This window comes from Oncorhynchus mykiss, chromosome 25, assembly GCF_013265735.2.
Source record: "Oncorhynchus mykiss isolate Arlee chromosome 25, USDA_OmykA_1.1, whole genome shotgun sequence".
Classification (NCBI taxonomy): domain Eukaryota; kingdom Metazoa; phylum Chordata; class Actinopteri; order Salmoniformes; family Salmonidae; genus Oncorhynchus; species Oncorhynchus mykiss.
The window spans coordinates 24,819,905-24,845,993 of NC_048589.1; the positions used below are offsets into that span (position 1 = coordinate 24,819,905).

At 42.1% G+C, this 26,089-nt stretch overlaps 1 protein-coding gene across 1 annotated transcript; it reads right to left on the reverse strand.

Annotated features, from left to right (window-relative positions):
* Window positions 1-2,286: 2,286 nt before the first annotated feature.
* On the reverse strand, window positions 2,287-16,337 carry LOC110505698 (protein LBH). Its single transcript, XM_021585090.2, has 3 exons — window positions 16,096-16,337; window positions 8,530-8,632; window positions 2,287-4,245 (listed from the first exon to the last, which is right to left on the reverse strand). The coding sequence occupies exons 1-3, from the start codon at window positions 16,122-16,124 to the stop codon at window positions 4,042-4,044; spliced, it is 336 nt and encodes a 111-aa protein (XP_021440765.1). The 5' UTR covers window positions 16,125-16,337; the 3' UTR covers window positions 2,287-4,041.
* Window positions 16,338-26,089: the final 9,752 nt, after the last annotated feature.

Here is a 26,089-nt window from a genome sequence, read left to right on the forward strand (position 1 = left end):
GGTTTCCGAGCTGGTCACGGGTGCACCTCAGCCACGCTCAAGGTCCTAAATGATATCATAACCTCCATAGATAAAAGACAGTACTGTGCAGCTGTTTTCATCTACCTGGCCAAGGCTTTCGACTCCGTCAATCACCGCATTCTTATCGGCAGACTCAATAGCCTTGGTTTCTCAAATGACTGCTTCACCTGGTTCACCAACTACTTCTCAGACAGAGTTCAGTGTGTCAAATCGGAGGGCCTGTTGTCCGGACCTCTGGCAGTCTCTATTGTGGTGCCACAGGGTTAAATTCTTGGGCCGAACTCTTTTCTCTGTATATATCAATGATGTCGCTCTTGCTGCTGGTGATTCTCTGATCCACCTCTACGCAGATGACATTCTGTATACATCTGGCCCTTCCTTAGACACTGTGTTAACAAACCTCCAAACGAGCTTCAATGCCATATAACACTCCATCCGTGTCCTCTAACTGCTCTTAAATGCTAGTAAAACTAAATGCATGCTCTTCAACCGATTGCTGGCTGCACCCGCACGCCCGCCTAGCATCACTACTATTCTGACTTAGAATATGTGGACAACTACAAATACCTAGGTGTATGGTTAGACAGTAAACTCTCCTTCCAGACTCACATTAAGCATCTCCAATCCCAAATTAAATCTAGAATTGGCTACCTATTTCGCAACAAAGCCTCCTTCACTCATGCTGCCAAACATACCCTCTTAAAACTGACCATCCTACCGATCCTCGACTTCGGTGATGTCATCTACAAAATAGCTTCCAACACTCTACTCAGCAAACTGGATGTAGTTTATCACAGTGCCACCCGTTTTGTCAACAAAGTCCCATATACTACCCAGCACTGCGACCTGTGTGCTCTTCTTGGCTGGTCCTCGCTACATATTCGTCGCCAAACCCACTGGCTCCAGGTCATCTAAGTCTTTCCTAGCAAAGCCCCGCCTCACCTCAGCTCACTGGTCACCATAGCAACACACACCCGTAGCACACGATCCAGCAGTTAAATTTCACTGGTGATCCCCAAAGCCAACACCTCCTTTGGCCACCTTTCCTTCCAGTTCTCTGCTGCCAATGACTGGAATGAATTGCAAAAATCACTGAAGCTGGAGGCTTATATCTCCCTCACTAACTTTAAGCATCAGCTGTTAGAGCAGATTACCGATCACTGTACCTGTACACAGCCCATCTGTAAATAGCACACCGGACTACCTCATATTTTTTCCCCCCTTTTGCAACGCAGCACATCATCATCTGCACATATGTCACTCCAGTGTTAATGCTAAATTGTAATCATTTTGGCCTGATGGCCTATTTATTGCCTTACCTCCCTAATCTTACATTTGCACACACTGTTTATAGATTTTTCTATTATGTTATTGACGGAAAGTTTGAGTATCCCATGTGTAACTCTGTTGTGTCGCACTGCTTTGCTTCATCTTGGCCAGGTCGCAGTTGTAAGTGAGATCTTGTTCTCAACTGGCCTACCTTGTTAAATAAAGGTGAAATAAAATAAAAACTTCTCCCTGCGGTCCCACGGCCTCATCATTATCAGCCTCTGTGTATCAATAACTCTTTATGCACAGCTTTTGTTCCAGCAAGGGGAGAATGTCAGCTCATTGTTCTGTTTCCAGGAAGTGTCCCAAAGACCTTGGGAGTGCCCCCTGGACAATCTGGGAGGCCCTTGCCCCCCTCAGTCCCACCCCCTTCACTTTGAGGGACAGCTCCAGGTACAAGTCAATCAAACTTGACCAGACCATGTTACAAGCACAAAGCAGTGAATCACCTGTAAAGTGTGTTTTCATAGAGACTTTTAATTTGTTCCTGTGAAGTATAAGCATGTGTGTTTTCAGCATTGTACCATGTCACTGTTGCTAGCAACTCATAGCAATCTACGAATATCTTAACCGACTTCAGAATTAGCAATATGCTTCAGTAGGATGTAGAGATTAAATCATTTTAGTGCCTGAGAAGAGGGGGGAGGTTAGAAAACAGGAAGACGTGTGGTCTGTGCTGCTATATATATATTACGTATACATGCATCAAGAACAAGGCAAGATAAAGACGCAATGATGTGCAGGAAGTAAAACCAAAGGCACTAGATCCTGTAACCATGGCACGTAAGGGGGATAAAATGTTGTTTTACAAAAGAAGTTTGCTTTCAAGAAACACACAATATGATGCACTATAGGGTTACCCGAGAAAAAGTGGATTTTACCCCATAGCAGTGGATCTGCTTTTGCAACCTCTGACATAGCACAAGGAATCAGTCAGACAGTTGAAAGCAAATTCAAATGTTTATTTACAACCTCTGTTCAGAGTAAAGTGGTCTAAATACAAAAAATTACAGCAAAATGGCAGCTAATCTCCCTGAGCTTTACAAAACCTCACAGGACTTGTGGGTGACAGCAGAGAGAGACAAATAGATATTCTGTACAGAGTTCTAATGCCATGTACAGGGAAATTAAATGTGCGAGAGAGAGAGAGACATACACAACGCTTCATATACAGTATCATAAATGAAATACATAAGTCTTTTTTTCTCCAGAAAACAACATGCTTTTAACAATATACATCCTTCCAAGAAGACTGGACATGGAGCTGGTGATGTAGAATATAAATAGAGAGCAAAACACCGTTGGTCTTTCAAATGGCATACAAACCAAGTGGCAATTTATGAGACAGAATCAATGAGTTAACCAACTAACTAACTTTGACAAACTGACAGACACCGGTAACTGTTTTCAAGATCAGAAAATTAAGCTACTTTTGAGGACTGGTTAGTAACAGTGCAGAGTCCATGAACCAATGCCCAATTTTATGAACTGGAAAATTGGAGTTTCAGAAATGTACACAAGTTATCTGGCAAAGTTACTGACCACGCATCAACCTTACTGGTTGAACATTGAGGCTGACATACCCATCATGGATTTCAAGAGAACAGGAAGACTAGATTAGGGAACTCTGAGCTCAGGTGAGAATAACCTAGAACTCATTTTAGTCTCATGAATGTTTTGCGACAATAATAAAATAAACCAAATCAACAGTAACCTCAGGTATTGGTTCTGAGGGCAAACATATATTTACATGTCCTTCAGTGAGTCTTTGTCCATTATAGTGACACTGTTGGTTTTAAATCACTACATAATCTCAAAAATATATTGACTCTTACTGTCCCCCACTTCCAATACCTATCCAATGACATCAAGGGTACACAACAAGAACAAAATAAAAGCACATGAGTGCTTCAGGGCACAACCAGCCTTCATAACATACTGTACATATTATTCATTGTTACAGAATTAGGGAAGCGTTTCCTCTCTTTCCATCTCAGTGTAAAAAACTAGTACTTCACCCAACGGAGACCAAAGGTCTCCTTGTGTTTAGACAGTAACCCCTACTTCCTGTCAACCACCAGAATCCACCGAAACGAACAAAACAAACCAACCTATGCACAAGCACTGACTTTTAAAGACTGGCTATGAGATCCATAGACTGCAATGGCAATCACAGTCATGTATATTTCAATCCATATACGGAAGGAAAGTATGAAAAACAGAAGTCTGCTTGGGTACCACAGCAGTAGTCTATATGGGTATGAGGAGTCTCTGGAGTCATGTGGCCAGCAGATTTGACCGAATGGTGTGGGAACTGTATTATCCTGCAGTACTAGATTTGTCCATAAAGCCCAGAGCTGCTACCATTTAACTGGGCCTCTATTTTGGGGTTGGTTTAAACTGTGTGTGTGTGTGTGTGTGTGTGTGTGTGTGTGTGTGTGTGTGTGTGTGTGTGTGTGTGTACTTTCATGCATATGGAGTGTGAGTGTAAGGTAAAGCAACAGAGGTTAAATCTGGAGAGTAGATAAGGTACTGCATATTGCTTCTCTTGAGAGTGATGCTTTGGTGTCAAGGGAAGGAAAGTGAGCATCACTGACATGTGTGCCCCTGTTCAGTCTGTTTGAGTGGTTTAGGTGCAAGTGGGATCTCCTGCTGGTGTGTGTAGGAGGGTGGGTGGTGTCTGTTTGGCTTCTAGTGCTCGTTGTTCTGCGTCGGCTGTCCAGTTTGGCTTTTGCCATGGTTCTCCTCCTCCTCCTCCTCACAGACAATGAACTCCTCCGGTGGCCAACGCAGCTCACCGCTCTCCACTTCCCCCTCCGTGGGCTCCACTACGATGGACGGCAGGCGATCTTTCAGCTTACAGCAGCGCTCGAAGTCCGAGGGGTCCGGGAAGATCTGAGGAAAGGACAAAAACACAGTTAAAGTCCTGGGTGCCCGATCAGTCTTTCATGCGGCTAAATTTAATAGCTTCGGAAGGCATAGTGCCAAAGCTGCTTTTAAGTGCTTACAAATGGGGAGATTATACGAGAGCTAATCATAGTATAGCAAGTCTACAGTAAGTTTGTTACAGTCAAGACACAGAGCACATTTTAAGGCAGTAGAGCTTTCTCTTAGCTTAACCAAAAGAACACTAGGTGGTAGATATTGACAAGTAAAGTTTATTTGTCATATGCACAGGCTACATGTGGTACACAGTCAATGAAATGCTTACTTGCAGGTTCACTCTCATCAGGTTCACTCTGATAGGATGACTAAATAACCAATAATCCCATGATACTGAAAGCTAAGCAATGGGTATTATATCTCTGTGGAGTCTGCTCTTTAATGATTTTGTCTGCAATAAAAGCTAGACCTAAATGGGTTGTGGGTGTGCAATGCCAGACTTGCTGAAGAAGAACCCAGGAAGATGTGCAGACTTTTTTGGATCTAAAATGAAGAGCATGAGAGAGAGATACTCTGACAAGGGATTACAGCCATTCCTAGTCAAAGAACAGCATTTTTTTTGCTGTTTGGATGAAGTGGAAGAATATTTTTAGAGCTGCATATTTCAGTGGGAGACATTGGAAGGGGAAAGCGATGTTGCTGTCTGGGCAAAAAGCCCAGTGCAAATAAAGCATTAGATGAGGCTGAGAGGGAGACACAGTGAGAGAGAGGGAGGAAGAGAAGGAGGGAGAGGCAGGAGAGAGAAAGAGGGTCCAAGTCTCCCTGAATACCATGAGAGGGGGATGAGGAGGAAAAGGACTAAATGTTCTGAAAACTGCCGTGTTTCAGTATGTTTGGCTGCGAGTGCCTGGTTAGTGGGACAGATTTAGCATTTGCATCTCCAGACATCAGCTTGAGTGTGTGCATATGTGGGAGTGAGTATGAATGTTAGTCAGTGCCTGTGTGTGTGAGTATGTGTGTTAGTGCATGTGTGTGCAGGGAGGTTTAGTATCTGCATATCCTTGCCTGTGTTGTGAATGTCTGTGCTGTGAAGGTCTGTGCGTCAGCACCGAGGGGGATGGCAGAGAGTGACCTTGCTATAAGACCCCCAGCAACATCATCACAGCTCAGTTCACTTCCAGCTGCAGGAAATGGCAACACATCGCTAGCGAGGCACAATGACAGCTATTTTGGGTTGTGGTAGGGTGGGGGTAGGGGGGGGGGTGAAAGGAGCTTTGGGTGATCAGGAATCACTCAAGTGCAGACTCCAAATGAAGCTGCTGCAGAGAAGCCCTCACCTCCTTAACCAACATCCAGTTACTTTGCTCTATAAATGCCTCCATGCATCATTGTTTTGCAGATTTTTTTCTACAGCAACCCTCAAACATGGGGGTTATTCCAAAATGTAAGGCTGTGTTGCCTAACAGTCAGAGACGCAGTTGGCATTCAGGTGATGGACTCACAAATTGTATCAAAGTCAACATGTAATCCAAGATGGCGTAGCAGTCAGAAGTCTTTGCCCTGTCGTGTCCCTTGTATATATCGTTTTAAATCTTTTTCTTCGCATATCTTTTAAAACTATTTTGCTAAACCTCAACTTCTAAATACTCTCCTGCAACCCGCCTCACCCAATGTGGCATGGATCCGTTTTTTTTTCTTCTCCCCAAAAGTATTTATATTTACTTCGGATCTGGAATCCCTCAACTGAAGCTAGCCAGCTAACTACCAGCTATCAGTCAGCAAACCATTGCTAGCGGTCATCAGCTAACCTTTAGCTCGGAAAGCTCTCGCCAGTTCGAACAACGTGATTCTAACCAGAGCATAACGGACCAATTATTTATTTACCCCCCCCCCCACCCCATATCCTCGGATTCCTACCGCAAACTGAACATTTTCATCTGGATCTTCGCAACTAGCTCACCGCAATCCTGGGTGACTACTCCTGGCTAGCGTTTACATCCCTGAGCAAGCACCAATTAGCCTGAAGCTATCCCGGCCAGGGTTCCTGTACTACCACTGAAGCCTACTCCTGGGGTACAATTACCCGGACCCCTTCTACTGCTGGTACGGGGCACGGAACCCCGCCGATCCTCTACGACTGGAATAACGACAATCTGCCCGAGGACTCCAACAGGCCCCTCAGGCGCGACGCCAGCTGAAGGCCTATTCTGTTAACCAGCTAGGCCTGCTAGCTACCTAGAGCTACTTGGATCCCTACTAATTACACGACTGGTCTATCGACGTCACCGCACGAAGAGGCAAAAACAGACTTACCCCCATCGCGACGTCTCCCAAAAGCTAACTTGCCTGCCCCGGTCTGCTAACTGCTAGCTTGCCTGCCCCGGTCTGCTAACTGTTAGCTTGCCTGCCCCGGTCTGCTAACTGGGGTCTACAGTCAATCACGGATTACAAAAAGAAAACCAGCCCCGTCACGGACCAGGATGTCTTTCTCCCAGGAAGACTAAATAACTTTTTTTGCCCGCTTTGAGGTCAATACAGTGCCACTGACACGGCCCGCAACTAAAACATGCAGACTCTCCTTCACTGCAGCCGACGTGAGGAAAACATTTAAACGTGTCAACCCTCGCAAGGCTGCAGGCCCAGACGGCAACCCCAGCCGCGCCCTCAGAGCATGCGCAGACCAGCTGGCTGGTGTGTTTACGGACATATTCAATCAATCCCTATCCCAGTCTGTTGTTCCCACATGCTTTAAGAGGGCCACCATTGTTCCTGTTCCCAAGAAAGCTAAGGTAACTGAGCTAAACGACTACCGCCCTGTAGCACTCACTTCCGTCATCATGAAGTGCTTTGAGAGACTAGTCAAGGACCATATCACCTCCACCCTACCTGACACCCTAGACCCACTCCAATTTGCTTACCGCCCAAATAGGTCCACAGACGATGCAATCTCAACCACACTGCACACTGCCCTAACCCATCTGGACAAGAGGAATACCTATGTGAGAATGCTGTTCATTGACTACAGCTCGGCATTCAACACCATAGTGCCCTCTAAGCTCGTCATCAAGCTCGAGACCCTGGGTCTCGACCCCGCCCTGTGCAACTGGGTACTGGACTTCCTGACAGGCCGCCCCCAGGTGGTGAGGGTAGGCAACAACATCTCCACCCCGCTGATCGTCAACACTGGGGCCCCACATGGGTGCGTTCTGAGCCCTCTCCTGTACTCCCTGTTCACCCACGACTGCGTGGCCACGCACGCCTCCAACTCAATCATCAAGTTTGTGGACGACACAACAGTGGTAGGCTTGATTACCAACAACGACGAGACAGCCTACAGGGAGGAGGTGAGGGTCCTCGGAGTGTGGTATCAGGAAAATAACCTCACACTCAACGTCAACAAAACTAAGGAGATGATTGTGGACTTCAGGAAACAGCAGAGGGAACACCCCCCTATCCACATCGATGGAACAGTAGTGGAGAGGGTAGTAAGTTTTAAGTTCCTCGGCGTACACATCACAGACAAACTGAATTGGTCCACCCAAACAGACAGCATCGTGAAGAAGGCGCAGCAGCGCGAGAGCATCCTGTCGGTCTGTATCACCGCCTGGTACGGCAACTGCTCCGCCCACAACCGTAAGGCTCTCCAGAGGGTAGTGAGGTCTGCACAACGCATCACCGGGGGCAAACTACCTGCCCTCCAGGACACCTACACCACCCGATGTCACAGGAAGGCCATAAAGATCATCAAGGACAACAACCACCCGAGCCACTGCCTGTTCACCCCGCTATCATCCAGAAGGTGAGGTCAGTACAGGTGCATCAAAGCTGGGACCGAGAGACTGAAAAACAGCTTCTATCTCAAGGCCATCAGACTGTTAAACAGCCACCACTAACATTGAGTGGCTGCTGCCAACACACTGACTCAACTCCAGCCACTTTAATAATGGGAATTGATGGGAAATGTAAAATATATCACTAGCCACTTTAAACAATGCTACCTAATATAATGTTTACATGCGCCTAAATATTTTCCTGTGCGACCTGGAATTTGTATTAAGCAGTACCAGAGTGCCTAAAAAAAATAAAAGTAGGATTCTAGCTTTATTACATCAAATATTTTTAAGTGTACTCCTATATTTCTCTGTGTGTGCTTAGATTTTCCAATTTAAGCATACAAGTACTTCTTGTAAAAACGGTCAGAGTAGAGCCCTGCCCTTATGGGTTATATACCATGATTTTGCTGCAAACCAAGTTCCCTTTAGGACAAAAACTGGTGTTAGTATGCGTGTTAGTTACCTGGAAAGAGAGCCGGTCCTTACTGGGGCTGAGCCTTATGTCCTCCATGGGGGTGCTACTGATCATCACCTCAGTCATGTCTCCACTAGGCACAAACACTGGGCTGGACAGAGACATAAGGGAAAGGACTGGGTTATTCCACCATTCAGGATCCAATATCAGTGTCAAACTTTCACACTGAGGAGCAGAATACAATCATTTCAAATTCCTTATATTGAGCAAACCAGGAAGCACCATTTATGTTTTTAATTTACTGATAGCCAGGGCACAATCCAACACTTAAACATAATTTACAAACAAAGCATGTGTATTTAGTGAGTCCGCCAGATCAGAGACAGTAGGGATGACCAGGGATGGTCTATTGATAAATGGGTGAACTGAACCATTTTCCTGGCCTGCTAACCATTCAAAATGTAACAAGTACTTTTGGGTGTCAGGGAAATCGTAAAAATTACATTATTTTCTTTAGGAATGTAGTGAAGTAAAAGTTGTCAAAAATATAAATAAAAAAAAAATTAAAAACGACTTAAATATTTTTACTTGAGTACTTTACATCAATGCAGAGTTGGTACATGTGTCCCAATCATAGTGCTGTACAAGAGGCCGCATAATGGAGAACGGATAGGTTGGTGCAATATCATTTACATGTAGCTATTACTTTGGCAAGCGTTATGCAAATTAATCCTATCAGCGAGAATGACAGAGTACGACTTTCAGTCATGTAGTTGCATGAGATTTGGCCCTTTGGTATTATTTTTGCAATGAAAAAGCTACACATAAGCCTTGTTCAGTATTTTGTTTAGTCTCTATGCATGCATTTGCTTTCATTTTGTCTGACCACTGACAGGCTCTGCAGCATACATTTGGTGCACTGCAAAGCTACACCACCACTGATATGTGGTTTGCATTGGGTAGCCATATCTAAATACAGGACGAGGTATGCTTCAACTAGGAGAGAGGGGACACAGTCATAGCGAGAATGCATTGTGGGCGTGCAGTGCAATTTGACTGGGACTGAAAACATTCCATTTTAGTTGAAGTAAGGCGCACTGTATATGCACTGTAAGAAATAACTGAACAGGAGGATTGAACTGAGGTACTATGTGGGAGGAAATATATTCTTGGGATGTTTGACAACCAAGACGGCAGCCGAGCAGAGCGAGAATCTCAAGCTTTCTATTTCAAGTCTGGTGGCACAGCGGCCAGTGTCCACAGGACTGCGGTCAGGGTGGCCAACCCACCATAGGGGACAGGAAACAGAACATAGATCACAACCTGCCTCAGATGAGCAGAACAAGAACATACTTGTTCCAAATATAACAAGTCAGTTTGTTTCTGCAAAAAAATGAATATTGGGTGCCATTAACCTCCTTTGACAGTAGAAACAATTGAAGGTTTAGTGGTTGGTCATGTCAACATACCGCAGCCATGACCAACGAAACATTTTAGGTTAAACCAATGAAGTGCACTTCAAAAAAGGAGCCTACATTATATTCATATATATGTTGCTCCGGATGGATTCTTCATCTCAACTTCATCTTAAAAGCTCTCTTTTCCAAATATTTGTCAAGTTGCCTCTGAGGTATGTTGACAGTACTGCTATGTACAATGTCAGACAAGACCCTGAACTGAACTTCAAGACTCTTTATGGAGAAATCAACAGTGGAACCTCAGTGACACTTTCAGTTTGTAAACGTTCTGTGATCGGAAAATTAAAATGTTTTCACCATAAGAGATTGTGGGCAAAAATAGAGATGTGTCGTATGACTCATAGTTTGCTACTCACTCATGTTCCTTCCCTGCTTTGTTGAATTCTTTCTAAGACATCCATGTTTATTATTCAAGAACCTATTAATTCCCACACAGTAAAGATAAGACAGTCTGCAGTGGGAATCAAGACCTTTCATCAAAAGTGTTCCCTCATACTCTGATTGGAGAAAAACAAATGGGAGATCAACAACCATTCTTTCGTTCTATGGGGATTAAGTTAAAGATTAACTCTTTAAATTTATGTCAATCCAAAAATAGCAAATAAAGCCCTTAGGCCATCCACATTTTCCAACACGTCACTTTCATGTAAAAAGGCTTGGCCTTATGGTACCACAATAAAAAAGTACCGAGGTGGATGTATTCATTCCTTAGAATAAGGGACAAAGCTCCTATACATTATATAGTTCATCTATCCTGAATCTGTCAGAAAGAAAAAGTCAATTGCTTCAAACTGAAAAGGAGAGATGCTGTGTAAATAGATTTTTTTTCACACAACACATTGCCACACCCTGAAGCAATGGCTACTGCTGTTTAACCATCAATATTTCCATTTCCAAATGTACATACCATGTGTCACATTCAAATTGGGAGAAGGAAAACTATTTTTGTGCAGGTGGGGGCCACAGGGTGAAAGCACAAGCCAAGACCCAATGGCAGAATAGGTTTCTGGAATCTTCTCATACGTTTATAAACTAGTCGACCTGGTTCAACAACAACAATAGCAGGAAATCTAAAAATAAAAACTAGTCCAAAGGATATGCAAGGTTGTGTGTGGAAAATATGTCAAAAGACCCATTTCATTCTTGAGACAGGAGAGAGGGTAAGCCAGAGACACATGGAGAGGGATGGACATCGAGTGGTGACAGCACAGACCTGTGCAGAAGTGCGGGGAGGAAGATAACTCTGCCTTTGCCAGTCATATTTCTGCTCGGGGATCGTATAAACATCCTGCTCAGCTAAGAATAACAGAACATCGTCCTAATAGAACAAAGGGGCACAATGAGAAGTGGAGGAACACATGTACTGTAATAATTCAACCAGTGAGAGAACATACCATTCAAATCCATTACTGCTAAAAGTTTCTGCCCGATGTTACAAAACGTGTCCTTTTTTTCAAAAAAAGAATGTGAAAATGTCTCCCTCAAGGAGCCATGTTAAGTGTTCTGTATAATTAAACAACTCCAACTGTATAAGGATAATGATTAACATGGGCTATGCAGTTAAGAAACACTTCACAAGTTCATTGTGCATTAGTTGGCCTTTGTGCAAACTAATGTTGAGGCCAAGAGGTGAAATATTGTGCATTCCTACTTCTACCCTGGCAGCACCCATCAAAGTACAAATTAATTCTAAAAGGGCACCACAAATTCTATAATGACCACTGCCAAAGATCAGTTAAGGCACTCCACTTGTCAAGGACACATTTACTCAAAACCACTTTAAAATTATCTTAATCTTAGACCAGGATTGGGCTGAGATGACTCCTTTGACTATTGCCAATTAGAACTTCTGTCTGGACTTGCTGTCCCATCTTCCATGGGCATGCAACATGACCAGGTACTGGCCAGCTTGGCACTTCAGTGACTATCTTTAGCACGGTCAACAGAAACAACTAGGCCTACATACTGTACACAGTCACATGTTCATATGGACTAATGCCATTCCTATGTGGGCTAATGCCAGTCCTAGACACATTCCAGTCACGGGTCTGGCATGGGCATGAGACGGGGCATCTCAGACTGACACGTGTCCTGGCTAAATAAATAAAACTAAGGATCACAGAGGTTGCCTGCTGCTTTGGCTGATCATTAGAGCACGTGTGAAGGTCTGTCTGTCCAACATTACATTTACAGTGTCAAAGATATTTTTAGAAGAATCTGTGGTGAGGACAGTGTGACGACTCCAATTCCTGGATCGATGCCAGTCAGGATTTGTTCTTTAGGGTAGGTATCTCTACAAAGCTGCACAATCCCATCAACTCTAAATGGTAGATGACTCAGTAACTAAAAATAATATTACCCTACCCTCTATGCTGTATCATCCTCCAAGTGTGTATGGTATGGAAACTAATTGAGGACACATTGTTCTACAGTCTTGCCAAGTCATCTGCCAGTCTGTGCTGACAGAGACAAAACGTATATCCCCATAGCAACGCGAGTGCACACGATAGGATATTACGTCTTGCATAATTAACACTGTTTCCCCTCTACTCCTCCCGAGTCTCGCTATGTGCATTATACATCTGAGGAGGCTTGGCGAAAAGGCGAAGCTGCTGCTGAGATTCCATACCAACACTGGGCGGTAACACTATTTGTATAGTCCATCTGTAGATGTTCTACAGACTACCTGTTCTACAGACTACCTTTTCTAGCACAAGAGCTACTTTAAAAAAATTAAAAACATGTCACAAGACATCTTTCATATAGGCAAATTCTTATCCTCTCCACTCCCCTGCAACTCTTCACTGGGTCATTATTGTACAAGAGAAAGTAGTGCACTGTTTTCTGTCAATATACAGTACCTGGTCAAATAATTGTTAATAAAAAAAACTATGGGGGGGCCCACATAAAATCTGTGATTTGTTTTCCAAATGATGTTCCCAGTAAAAATTGCTGGATTAATTTTTTTTTCTTCACTCAAATGAACAATTGTTCATAGAAAAACAACAAAATTGGATGTTGAGTGTCAATGATTAAATCATATGAGAATACAATTTCTTTTTTTGGTCTGGAAGAAAATGAACGCATTTAGATTAGAGTGCAATTCCCCTTTAATCTGTCCCTTTAATTGCACATCTAGGGAGTGAGGAATATGCAGTCTAGCGAAGGTTCTGTACCGCTGCTGCTCATTTAATGGCAAAGTTTGCAAATAACAAATAATACTACTTCGCAGTTAACATTTAATTGAGAAGGTTTTGGGTAAGGTATCTCTGTCAACCCACCAGACGGTTATCACATCAACTGGCTCCACTTGGAGTCATAGACAAATGTGCGCACCACACAGGCAGACAGGCAATACTGCTGTAAATTAATTGCCAGATAAGATTTTTAAGCCAATAGTGGCTAACCAGGGCTGGGATCATGTCAACGTTCCATTGATTAGATATTAGTTGGGAGCTTGCAGTGTCTGATACTTGTGAGATTGGTTTATGACAGTTGGCAGTGGAACACGTGAAAATTGTATTTACTTTCAGAATTGTTTGGCGAACTATTCATAGGTGAGCTGCAAGCTACTGGTAGCAAGCGATCGACCTGTTGGAGACCCGTGATCTACAGTAACATTTCAATGAACTATCCTCACCTTGCCCCTAACCCTTATTCTAAACCTAACCGCAGGGTCGGCTCTAGCTTTTTTGGGGCCCTAAGCGAGATTTGGTTGGGGGATCCTCCCCACCTCACAGGTTCAACATTTTAGTGCCCCCCCCCCCCCCCCCCCCTCGACAACGGAAAGAAATATTTACATTTTAAAACCTTGTTCCAAATATCTCTAACGGTCGCCCCAAGTTTTATGCACGCGATGTCAGCATGCACTCACTGTTCCAAAAAGTGATTGTTACGCAACAGGACAGTTAACACGTGCTGCCTATTTCTAACAAGTTGTATTTTATAACACTAGTTTGAATTGAGTTATGTTCTGTATGTAATTTACATGGAATTAGCCCATTTCAGTGTTGCCGACAATTTATGTTTGAGGGTTTATTGAACCGGACAAACTTCCCTCTTCGAGGAGATCTGTTCCCCATTTTTTCCTTCTGCGCATCAAGTATGTAGACATTTGCGTAATCTTGCATGATCTGACACATTTTCTGGATGGCACTCACATTGCCCCCATTGTTGTTACATATGAGGAGAAACTGCTGATGCACAACCAAATTTCCAACTTGCACTTTGTGTATTCTACTATTCTAAGAAGACCGCTTATGCCTGGAGCTGGATGGCCCTGCCTAACAGTAACCTTAGCAAGCAGTTGCTTATCAATATAGCTTGTTGATAGCATGACCAGCTGTAGAGCATCTACAGATGGAAAATCTGGACTATCCAAATAAAAGTGTGACCGCTGGGCTGCCTGGCGACCGGTCAAATCACACAACCTGGAGGCGTGTGTGTGTGTGTGTGGAATTAATGGGCCATATCTAGATTTCTGCTCCAGCCCATAGGCTTCCTTGCTGAGCTCAGCCTTCTCAGAATATAGGAAACACTGTTACTGTGTTACTGACTGGACAGAACATGCTAATGTTTAGGTCCAGCTCCAGCACAACTTGAGTCCATAATTCCAAGGTGCCAAAGCAGAGGCATTTGATCCACAATGACCTGATCACTTTATAGGAGAATTACGTGTTCTTGTTTCAAGAGTTCAAACGTGTAAAAAGAGCAGGTCTTCCTGTTTACCAGGGGTGAGATAGTGTGAGTCGTTACTCACCTACAAGTGTAATACCCATAAATGCAACAACTGCCCCTGGCAAAACATTGAAAGCTATCAAATGGCTCCCATGGGACTGCACTTATGAATTATAACATGATAAACCTGAAACAACTTTTTTTTTTTCCTGCAGTGAGCTTTGAAAAATAAACTGCAAAGTGCTATATTAGGCAGCAATGCATGGGGAAACAAAAGGGTCCCCCATGTAGCAGTGGTATCTGAAGAACAGCGAAGCACACAAAGCGGAGATGAGAAGCTTTGTGGTTACTGTAAGTCACAGGGTCGGGTCTTCACTTCCTGGTGCACGCAAACAGACTTGCAGAGTAAAAAAAAAATGAATAAAAAAATAAGCAAAAAACTGCATTGCATGAAGTCTTGGACGAAGTCTTCTAATCCTTAATGCAATGTTACAAGCCTATATGGAGGTCGGAGTACCCAGAGTAAAATGGAGAGATTGAGTCACAGGCCTCCTCTGGGTGATGGATGGACTGTCAATGGGTTAAGAGCCTCATTCCACCTCCCTCTATTGCACCCCACCACAATAGCTCACCAATAAAAGGTCAATTGTCTAACCACTAAAGGTCAAACAATGTGAAACAGTAGTGTGGTTGAACAGTTCCATATCATTGCTTGACGAGAAACCAAGGTAGGCTCATGTTATTACTTCTGCAATTATCAGTAGTTTGACTAAAAGGCATTGCATCGCGAAAACATTAGGTTGCCAATCTAGGATGTGCATGTTGACCTTTATTTTCATGAATCTTGCCCTGGAGGCAGAACTGAGTGATCTCGGCTAGATGTCAAAATGTATTATATTGTAAAAATGATTGAAAACAAAAAATGTGCATTTGGTTTAAAGTTAGGTTTCAAATCCAGTTATGACTTGGTGACTGTGCCAACTAGTGAACACTCTGCAAAAAACGTTAACCTGCCTATGATGTCCCCTTATGAAAGGAAAAGGGTCAACCTCAGACATGGCACCTGGATAAGGAGTCTTGGAGGACAGCTTGACACCTGTCACCATTTGAAAAACAGACCTCCAAAAATGTGGAGTGCTTTGTTTGTTATCTGACCTTTCTTTCAGGTGGCTTTATAAAGGTTCTAAAACAAAAACAACGCCACTGACTGCACCCTGACACATTCAAGCGCGCAGTTGTAATGGTTTGAAGCAGTAAATACTTTCTTCTGATTTACATACATTCTTCCAGGCATCTTAGTTTTCTATTGATTATACCTGTTATGGCCATTAGCAAATATAAAGGCAATGCTAAAAATCACAGGCTACATGCAATAATGAAACTTTATTCCAAAATGTTTCATCAACATCGAACTGAAGTCTCGGGTGTAAAAAAAATACATGACAAAAATCATACTTACCAGTATATTTGGTCAGAATATACAGACATGAATTCACACGTGCAGTTGATTATGATTATTAAGGAATTACTTCGATATTGACGCCTTCTTAAAAAAAAAAATAACGTTCCGCCTGTCACGTAAATTAAAAGCGAGCGTTTGTACAGAAAAGCAGTACTCAAAGCTGAGTCGTGACCTTCGTTAAGCAAACAGCTCTCGTGTATTTTGCCTTTTTTATATCTCGACTAGGAGAAATTACATTTTATATAAGAGGCGTGTACTGTCACTGCAGACACACCCCCTTCACACGGGCTCCAAATTCTTCAATGGCAGCAGGATCACTACGGACCAATCAAAGGACAGGTGCCACGTACCAGCGGTGACGATAGCAAGGGATAAACAATTTCGTTAAAAAAAGAAACCATAAATGATACTGCGTCATGCTCTTCATCAGAGAGGATGAGTGAAAGCAAGAGGTTTCACTCTCGCCAAAATACGTTAAAAAAAAAGAACCACAATGCATTTCTATGGGTTTATTTTGGACCTGAACTAGTCTCCTTATTTTGGACCTGAACTTGTCGCCTTTGGGACAACTATTGCCATTGTTAGGGTGAGCATCTCGTCATTATAGAAAAATATGTATCTTCATTGATAAATCACTAAGGCAATATGAAATTAACCCGGATGAACAAAAAATAGTCACAACATTGTCTACTTATTTCTCATTTTCATCACGATTTATATATGTAACACAGGTCAGAATATCCAAGTGTTTATGTCCAAATAAATATACATTTGTTTTTCAATTATTGTAAGTATATTTGCCAAACTGGAGGGGTTGATGATACGGCACCAGAGCAGGAAATTAAGCTATTTTTCTGAATACATTGACATACAAATGTCACCGGTTAAGACCAAGAAACCCGGAATGCAGATTTTAGGCTAAACAATACTGAAAATGTTAAGATCACAAGTCATCAGAGGTAACCTATATACAATATTTACAAGACCATGTAAAGGTTCAAGCTGGGGCATGTCAAATTACAGTCCTCTCTAGCCCTGCTCTGTTCTGTTCTGTTCTGTGTGTATGTATTCTATCACCACCTTGTGGCCGTAATTATTTGAACTGACCCATAATTATTCTAGCTGACTGACTTTAAAATTCTAGCTGACTGACTTTAAAAGAAGATCATTGAAAGTGTGCAAAGCCTTCATGGAATCGAAAAGTAGGACAGCATATGTATTGACAGGGTGACATTTTTATTGCAACACGTTTTAGAGGGGCATCTTTTCTGAAATTCAACATCAAGAAAGAGAGGAACATTTGTGTGCTTGCCAGGAAAGACCTTTACAGTTATCAACAAGGCACGTTAACCTGTAGTCATTCAATTTAATTTAAGTCAGAAATGTAAATTTAGGATTTTCCACCATTTAGTGGACATTAGGGACAAAGTCAGTCAGACACAATAATGAATAGTACACACATCTTTGTGGTTTGACTTTGAATTCCAAAAATCCTTAAAGGTGCAATATACAGAAATCACTCTGCCATTTCCTGATTGCAAAAATTCTAGTAGTTTGCCTAATTTCAGTTTATGTGACAAAACAAGCAATTTTGTAGAATGTCATTGTACCATATAAACCACTGTGAAATATATTTTTTATAACCAAAAATATTGTATTTTCAGCTTTTTGAAACGGCTGTATCAAACCGAAAGTAAAAGATGCAAAAACAAAACTTAAATAGCGCACATAGAACAGATCTACAGCTTCTTAGACTTGCTTTTAATGAGAATGACAGGTCTATAACTCACATGTCTATGTACATTTGGTCGGGTTACCCTAGAAGTTATATATTGCAGCTTTAAGGATATTTTACAGTGACTGGTGTATTTTTCAGTAACATCTGGATGGGCATTAAGAGAATCATACGAAAGGACATAAGATGGTTGGCAGACAATTTAAATATGCATTCTTATGCAAATTAGACAGATATAAAAACAAACCACATTTCACCACATAGGTCTGTAAAAATGGAGTCTAAACATCTAAAACGGTCCATGAGCAGGGCCGCTGTTAAGGGCGGGCATTAGGCGGTTTAGCCAGCCCTACCGTACCTCCTTGCTCGTCCAAATAAAATATTTAAATATTGATCATTTATTTGACCGAGACGCATGCTGACAGAAATACTCATCAAGAGCATTAAGAGAATCATATGAAAGGACATAAGATGGTATATCTGTTGTATAGTAAGACAAGGGGGTGCTGTTTCACTTGCTCTGATTTTTTTATCTGGTGAGATAGTTTCAGCCAAACGAGATTCCATAAAAACACGACACTTCGATACAGCTATGACCGGAAGTGACTTTTTAGAAGCAGATTAGTGGAATTTATGCAGCAGGATAGGAAAATTAGGTTAAGGTTGGGAAAAGAGTTAGATAAAATGCTCTCCTAATCTGTATCGAAGTGGTGTGTTTTTACGTAGTCACTGGGCCAAACCAATGTTTTCGTTCAAACTCTATTTTTTCTCTCTCACAACACAAGCAGTAGGCGGCTTCTGTTGTGAAAAGCAACTGCGGATACGGGCTTAAGCATATTTTACACTGACTGGTGTATTACTCAGCAACCTCTGTACGGGCATTAAGAGAATCATTTGAAAGGACACAAAATGGTTGCCAGTTTAATTAAATATGTAGTCTTATGCAAATTTCAAAAATAAAAATATAAACATATATTTCACCACATAGGTCTGTATTAGTGGTGTCTAAATGTCTAAAACTATGTCTTTGAGATATACACTTGTAATGCAGTAAGACCACAAATATGATTGTTTTTGCTATCTTTTCCTTTACTCTTTCCAGCGTCAAAGAATGCCATCTAAATTACTATATTATTTCCTGATAGGTTGGTTGGTGTTACTGTCATATACGATTGTAGTACAGATTAGTTTCCAGTTTCTTGGAATCTGCAGACTTGCGAACTGATGTGTTTTTAGGGAGTCACTGGGCCAAACATCCATGTTTTCGTTCAACTCCACTTTTTCTCTCTCACAACACAAGCAGTGGGCGGCTTCTGTTGTGAAAAGCAACTGCGGATGCGGGCTTAAGCATATTTTACACTGACTGGTGTATTACTCAGCAACCTCTGTACGGGCATTAAGAGAATCATATGAAAGGACACAAGATGGTTGCCAGTTTATTTAAATATGTATTCTTGTGCAAATTTCTAAACAAAAAATCAAATCATATATTTCACCACATACTATAGGTCTGTATTAGTGGTGTCTAAATGTCTAAAACTATGTCTATGAGATATACACTTGTAATGCAGTAAGACCACAAATATGTTTGTTTTCATCATCTGTTCCTTTACTCTTCCAGCCTCAAAGAATGCCATGTAAATTACAAAAACATTTCCTGAAGGGTTGGTGGTACTATGATACATGCTTGTAGTATAGCTTGGTTTCCAGTTCCTTAGAATCTGCAAACTTGCAAATGGCCTTTTATTTGACCTATATTTAACTAAGAACAAATTCTTATTTACAATGACCACCTAGGATCAGTGGGTTAACTGCCTTGTTCAGGGGCAGAATGACAGATTTTTTACCTTGTGAGCTTGGGGATTTGAGCCGCCAACCTTTCGGTTACTGGAGCAACACTCTAACCACTAGGTTACCTTCCGCCTTCATGAAATCTTCCTGGGTCACATACTCATGGTCAGCACGGATCGCAAATATACCTGGGAAACACGCATAGGAACAGACAGTGAGTGAATGGCTTGTTTTTACGATGTCAAATTACAGTTCTACAGTGTATTGGATAGGTTCCTAACCTGCTTCAGTGCACACATTCCTTAAATCAGCTCCATTAAATCCATCAGACTGCTTCACAATAGCCTCGTAATCTGCAAAGAAATTCAAGTTAAAGCCCGTCATGAAGTGAACAACATGCAATTCAATTTCATCATTCAATTCAGTCACATCCACAGCACAGCATGGGCAGCTCAATGAACAGGCTTGGATGGACATTCTGAAGATCCACTTTGGACCAATCACAGAACAGCCGGAATCTTAATTTCTGGGTTTGTATCTACAGACGATGAGCTGCCCATGCTGTGCTGTGGATGTGACTGAATTGATTGATGAAATTCAGTCGCATGTTCAGACACCCCATCCAACCTGACAGAGCTTGAGAGAGAAACTACCCAAATACAGTTGGGCCAAGCCCGTAGCGTCATACCCAAGAAGACTTGAGGCTGTAATCGCTGCCGAAGGTGCTTCAACAAAGTACTGAGTAAAGGGTCTGAATACTTATGTAAATGTGATATTTCAGTTTTTATGATTACATGGAACTCTATTCCATCAAGTAACTCATGCAAGCAGTAAAATTAGATTTAAACAGATAAAAAATATACCTTATGGAACAGCGGGGACTATGAAGCAACACAAACATAAGCACAGACACATGCATACACACACACAATAACATCCGCACTATACACACACGTACACATGGATTTTGTGTTGTAGATATGTGCTAGTAGAGTAGCTGCCTGAGGGCACAAACTTAATGTGTTGTGAAATCTGTTGTGAATGGATTGTAATGTTTTTAAAATTGCATTACTGCCTTAATTTTGCTGGACCCCAGGAGGAGTAGCTGCTGTGGTGCTGTGGGGATCCATAATAAATACAAACAGAGGAAGTGTGTTGGGAATTAGGCGAATTGATGACCATACTGTATTGTGGTTTAAGCTCAGGAAAGGACAAACCTGTCGAAGGAGTAATTGCTGGAGCCTCGGAGGAAGTGGTCATCGAGGAGCTGAAAGGTATTTCTGGAGTGGTTGATGCACGGGGGATGAATCATTGGGTCAATGGCAAGAAAGAAAATAGCTTGTCTATTCTGTGTTTTTTTTTATGTGGAGTCCCTCCCGATCCAAGTGAAGCTGGGGTATGTAAGAGCTTTTATTTCCAGGCCGTAGCAGTGTAAATGGTGTACAATGTTTGGATATGTAGAGAAAATCTGCAGGCGGAGGAATCCAAGATGTGGAAGATGTTGAAAAGATGGTCATGATGAATATTATGAAGAAGCTATGAAGTGTTGCAACTGTGGTGGAAAGCATGTAGCTACATCTTCGGAGGGCCTGACGAGGGTGAAGGAGAATGAGTGTGCCAAAGTCAGGGCGGTCATATGCAGAGGCTGTCAAAAGGGTGGAGGGAACAAAAGGTACTCCTGAGGACTCCATAGTGTTGAGTAGGCCTTCAATGCAGGCTGCAGAGTTGGTTTCCCACCAGCAGGATCCAGGGATGTTAAATATAAAGAAGGTAGCTTTGTGGACAGGAAGATGTACATTATTGTGGATGCGGCAGAGCGGTTCCTGGGACCAAAATATTTCTCAGGGAAGGAGTTACATGAGGCGCTGTCACGAGCAGTGATACCACAGACAAAAAGTTGTAACCAAGACACATCAAAGGGGCTATAAAGCTGAAGCATCCGTTTAAAAAGTTCTCACCACCAAATGTGGTAGTGAGAGGAAGTCCAGTCGCGGGTAATGGCAGAAGATGGAACTAGCTGAAACTGGGCCGACATTCTGCAAATGTTCTCATCGATGAAACATCTGATCTCAATTAATGTTTCTTTTAACCAAGCCTAAAATCTATTACGAACACAGTGCACTAAGTTTAATAGACTTGACGCTTTGCCAAAGTTTGAAAAAATTGCATTGATTAGGAGTGCACTTCAACAGAGGTGCACTCCTAACGGAAATACGCAAATAGGATTTCACTAGCTTGTGCTTGGCTTTGCCAACCTCCTTGCTTGTTCTGCCCACTAAGCTTCATTTGCTCCCATTGCAAATTACACAGATGAACTATTTGGGTTAGTTATAAATATCTTTGGTGAGCTAAGGGAGAGGGTTATTGAAGAAATTAGGGAGTGGGAAGAGTGTTGCATGATGGCAAAACGACATGGACAGTTGTTTTGATTGAGTCAAATAGTGTCTGTAAAGCCTGGCTATTGATGGAAACGATGTGTCATGCAAGAGAAACTGATGTTAATTTTTAATGAGTACATACTGTACATTTCTTCTGTAATCTTGAAATCTCTTGTCTCTGGGATCCGCCATGATGCCTTGAACAAACAGTTCTGCTCAATTGTGGGTTTGAAAGTTGTGACATCAGAGAAAGTGTTTTGCTGGTTTTATGATAGAGGAGAGTGGGGTATGTCGAGCAATTTTTTTGCATTCAGCATCACTCAGTCAAGGGAAATAAATAAATAAATAAATATTTATTTATTTCAGAATGTTGTGTATCCCAGGAAATAATCTGAATTAATGTAAACATTACAGTTTTGAAAACATAGCTTGTCCAAAAAAAGTGGTCTCTTGGCACGGGTATGGGGTATGTTGAGTTGCGGGACAGGGTAATTTAATCCGCCTACACATTTTTGTACTGAATGAAATACTACCACAACCTTTTTAAAAACATGTATATCTTTATTTCCCCAAAACAATTCATCACAATCACTTTTTGCGCTTTAATAATTTTAATCATCTTTTAACACAGGCTTAACACCTAACAAACACTTTTTAAAACAGTTTTAACATAGGATAGGCCCTGTTCTTACCTCATATCCCAGCGATAATGCCTTGCATTACACATGGGAAGAAAACACTTGCCATTGGCTCAAACATTTGCTCAACTTACCACAAGGCAAACATTTGGACTACATTAGCCCACATAGCTACAAGGATGTACTGTCATGCTAGGTTTAAGACCTCATATTGAAGCTTATAGAGACTCAAACTGATGTATAGAACAATTTTAAAACTATATCCTTTGTTTTTTACACAAGCACCATGAAACCTCTATCACAATAAATTTATTTGAAGAGGTGAAAAACAATCTGCTTACCACTTTTTCCATGTGTTTTTTCCCCCCATGAAATAATGACCTTTAATAAATATTTAGTCAAATTATTAATTTTGTGTATGGTTTCCTAGAAACAAGGGTGGCTCAACTTACCCCACTCTCTCTTATGTATTCCCAGGCACATAATCATTTATTTAAAGTGGATTGAATTGTGCTTTGATTTAACTTTGCCTTGAGAACACGTGAAATTGTTGTGAAGACATTAATTCAAAACAACATATTTTGTGTAGGTGCTTTTACATACACTAGTGTTTCTTTCAATTGTATCTGGTTGCACAAAAGTAGTCCATTGGATGCCAGAAGTGAAATACAATTCCATTTCAACTTACTGTGCCAATGGGCAGGAAGGTTGGTCATTATGATGGGGCAATTTGAGATAAAAAATATCTAAAGGATTGTATTATTAAACAGACTTTCCAAACTTGGATCTATTTTAGACCCACTTCCTCTCTGCTTTCCTCATGTCTAAATAGTTCCCCACGTTATTCATTTTTTTGTCCACATATGGCGCACATGCAGGACTTTTCATTTGACATGAGGTATCCAGAGAGTAAGTGAGTCTACAGCAGATCGACATTTGGAATGTCTGTTTAATAGTACAATCCTTTAGATGTTTTGGCTCAAATTGCCCCATCATAATTACCTACCGTCCTGCCTACCGGCACAGTTAGTTGACATGTGTAGATGTAGGTGTATTTAACTTCTGGCTCCCCACAGACTGTTTTTGTGCAACCCAATAAAATTGAAAGCATTTGCTAGTGTATGTGAATACACCGCGTTGCTAAAAGCACCTATATTTTGTGGTGCTTTTGAAAATTCATTCAGTTTACTACTTACCTGCACTTGAACATGAAAAAAACATCAACAAAATGTCCACAAGGTGTCACTATTGTCTTAGAAATATTTTCAGTTCTCTGACAGACTTAAGGCTGAAAGCACGAGGACGGGAGGAAGTAAGTATTTGAAGTTACAACAACAATGTGCCATGGCATGGATGATTCATTTAAGCTCTCAGTTGTCAGAGGCTCAGTGGGTCTGCATCACTCTGGCTTGAGTCACAGGGCAGAGGGCAAGGATGGTCAGTCAGTGGGGTGATGGAGTTGAACAGAGGTTATTTGATGCATGGGGTTACTTAAGGATTGTGGCAGTCAGGGTTTAAATAGCTTGGAGAACTTGGTAAGAACTTGGTAAAACTAACCTTGGTTTGGGAGTGAACTAAAGATTGGAAAGCTGCAGCGGTCATCCCCCTCTTCAAAGGGCGAGACACTCTAGACCAAAACTGCTACAGACCTATATCTATCCTACCCTGCCTTTCTAAGGTCTTCGAAAGCCAAGTTAACAAACAGATTACTGACCATTTCGAATCCCACCATACCTTCTCCGCTATGCAATCTGGTTTCAGAGCTGGTCATGGGTGCACCTCAGCCACGCTCAAGGTTCTAAACGACATCATAACCGGCATCGATAAGAGACATTACTGTGCAGCCCAAGGCTTTCGACTCTGTCAATCACAACATTCTTATTGGCAGACTCGACAGCCTTGGTTTCTCAAATGATTGCCTCGCCTGGTTTACCAATTACTTCTCTGATAGAGTTCAGTGTGTCAAATCGGAGGGCCTGTTGTCCGGACCTCTGACAGTCTCTATGGGTGTGCCACAGGGTTCAATTCTCAGGCCGACTCTCTTTTCTGTATACATCAATAACGTTGCTCTTGCTGCTGGTGATTCTCTGATCCACCTCTACGCAGACGACACCATTCTGTATACTTCTTTGGACACTGTGTTGACTAACCCCCAGACAAGCGCCAATGCCATACAACTCTCCTTCCGTGGCCTCCAACTGCTCTTAAACGCAAGCAAAACTAAATGCATGCTATTCAATCGATCACTGCCCGCACCTGCTCGCCCGTCCAGCATCACTACTCTGGACGGCTCTGACTTAGAATACGTGGACAACAACAAATACCTGGGTGTCTGGTTAGACTGTAAACTCTCCTTCCAGACTCACATTAAGCATCTCCAATCCAAAATTAAATCTAGGATCGGCTTCCTATATCGCAACAAAGCATCCTTCAATCATGCTGCCAAACATACCCTCATAAAACTGACCATCCTACCGATCCTCGACTTCGGTGATGTCATCTATAAAATAGCCTCCAACACTCTACTCAACAAACTGGATGCAGTCTATCACAGTGCCATCCGTTTTGTCACCAAAGCCCCATACACTACCCACCATTGCGACCTGTATGCTCTCATTGGTTGGCCCTCGCTTCATACTCGTCGCCAAACCCACTGGCTACAGGTTATCTACAAGTCTCTGCTAGGTAAAGCCCCGCCTTATCTCAGCTCACTGGTTACCATAACAGCAGCCACTCGTAGCACGTGCTCCAGCAGGTATATCTCACTGGTCACCCCCAAAGCCAATTCCTCCTTTGGTCGTCTTTCCTTCCAGTTCTCTGCTGCCCATGACTGGAACGAATTGCAAAAATCTCTGAAGCTGGAGACTCACATCTCCCTCATTAGCTTTAAGCACCAGCTATCAGAGCAGCTCACAGATCACTGCACCTGTACATAGCCCATCTGCAAACAGCCCATCTATCTACCTACCTCATCCCTATACTGGTATTTATTTATTTATTTTGCTCCTTTGCACCCCAGTATCTCTACTTGCACATTCATCTTCTGCCGATCTACCATTCCAGTGTTTAATTGCTATATTGTAATTACTTCGCCACCATGGCCTATTTACAGTGCCTTGCGAAAGTATTCGGCCCCCTTGAACTTTACGACCTTTTGCCACATTTCAGGCTTCAAACATAAAGATATAAAACTGTATTTTTTTGTGAAGAATCAACAACAAGTGGGACACAATCATGAAGTGGAACGACATTTATTGGATATTTCAAACTTTAACATATCAAACACTGAAAAATTGGGCGCGCAAAATTATTCAGCCCCTTTACTTTCAGTGCAGCAAACTCTCTCCAGAAGTTCAGTGAGGATCTCTGAATGATCCAATGTTGACCTAAATGACTAATGATGATAAATACAATCCACCTGTGTGTAATCAAGTCTCCGTATAAATGCA

Coding starts and splice junctions, on each gene's coding strand:
- LOC110505698 (XM_021585090.2), bottom strand. CDS start 16,124: ATGTCTGTATATTCTGACCAAATATACTG. Junction 8,633..16,095: donor TATTCTGACCAAATATACTG/GTAAGTATGATT, acceptor GTCTCTGTCCAG/CCCAGTGTTTGTGCCTAGTG. Junction 4,246..8,529: donor AGGACCGGCTCTCTTTCCAG/GTAACTAACACG, acceptor TCCTTTCCTCAG/ATCTTCCCGGACCCCTCGGA.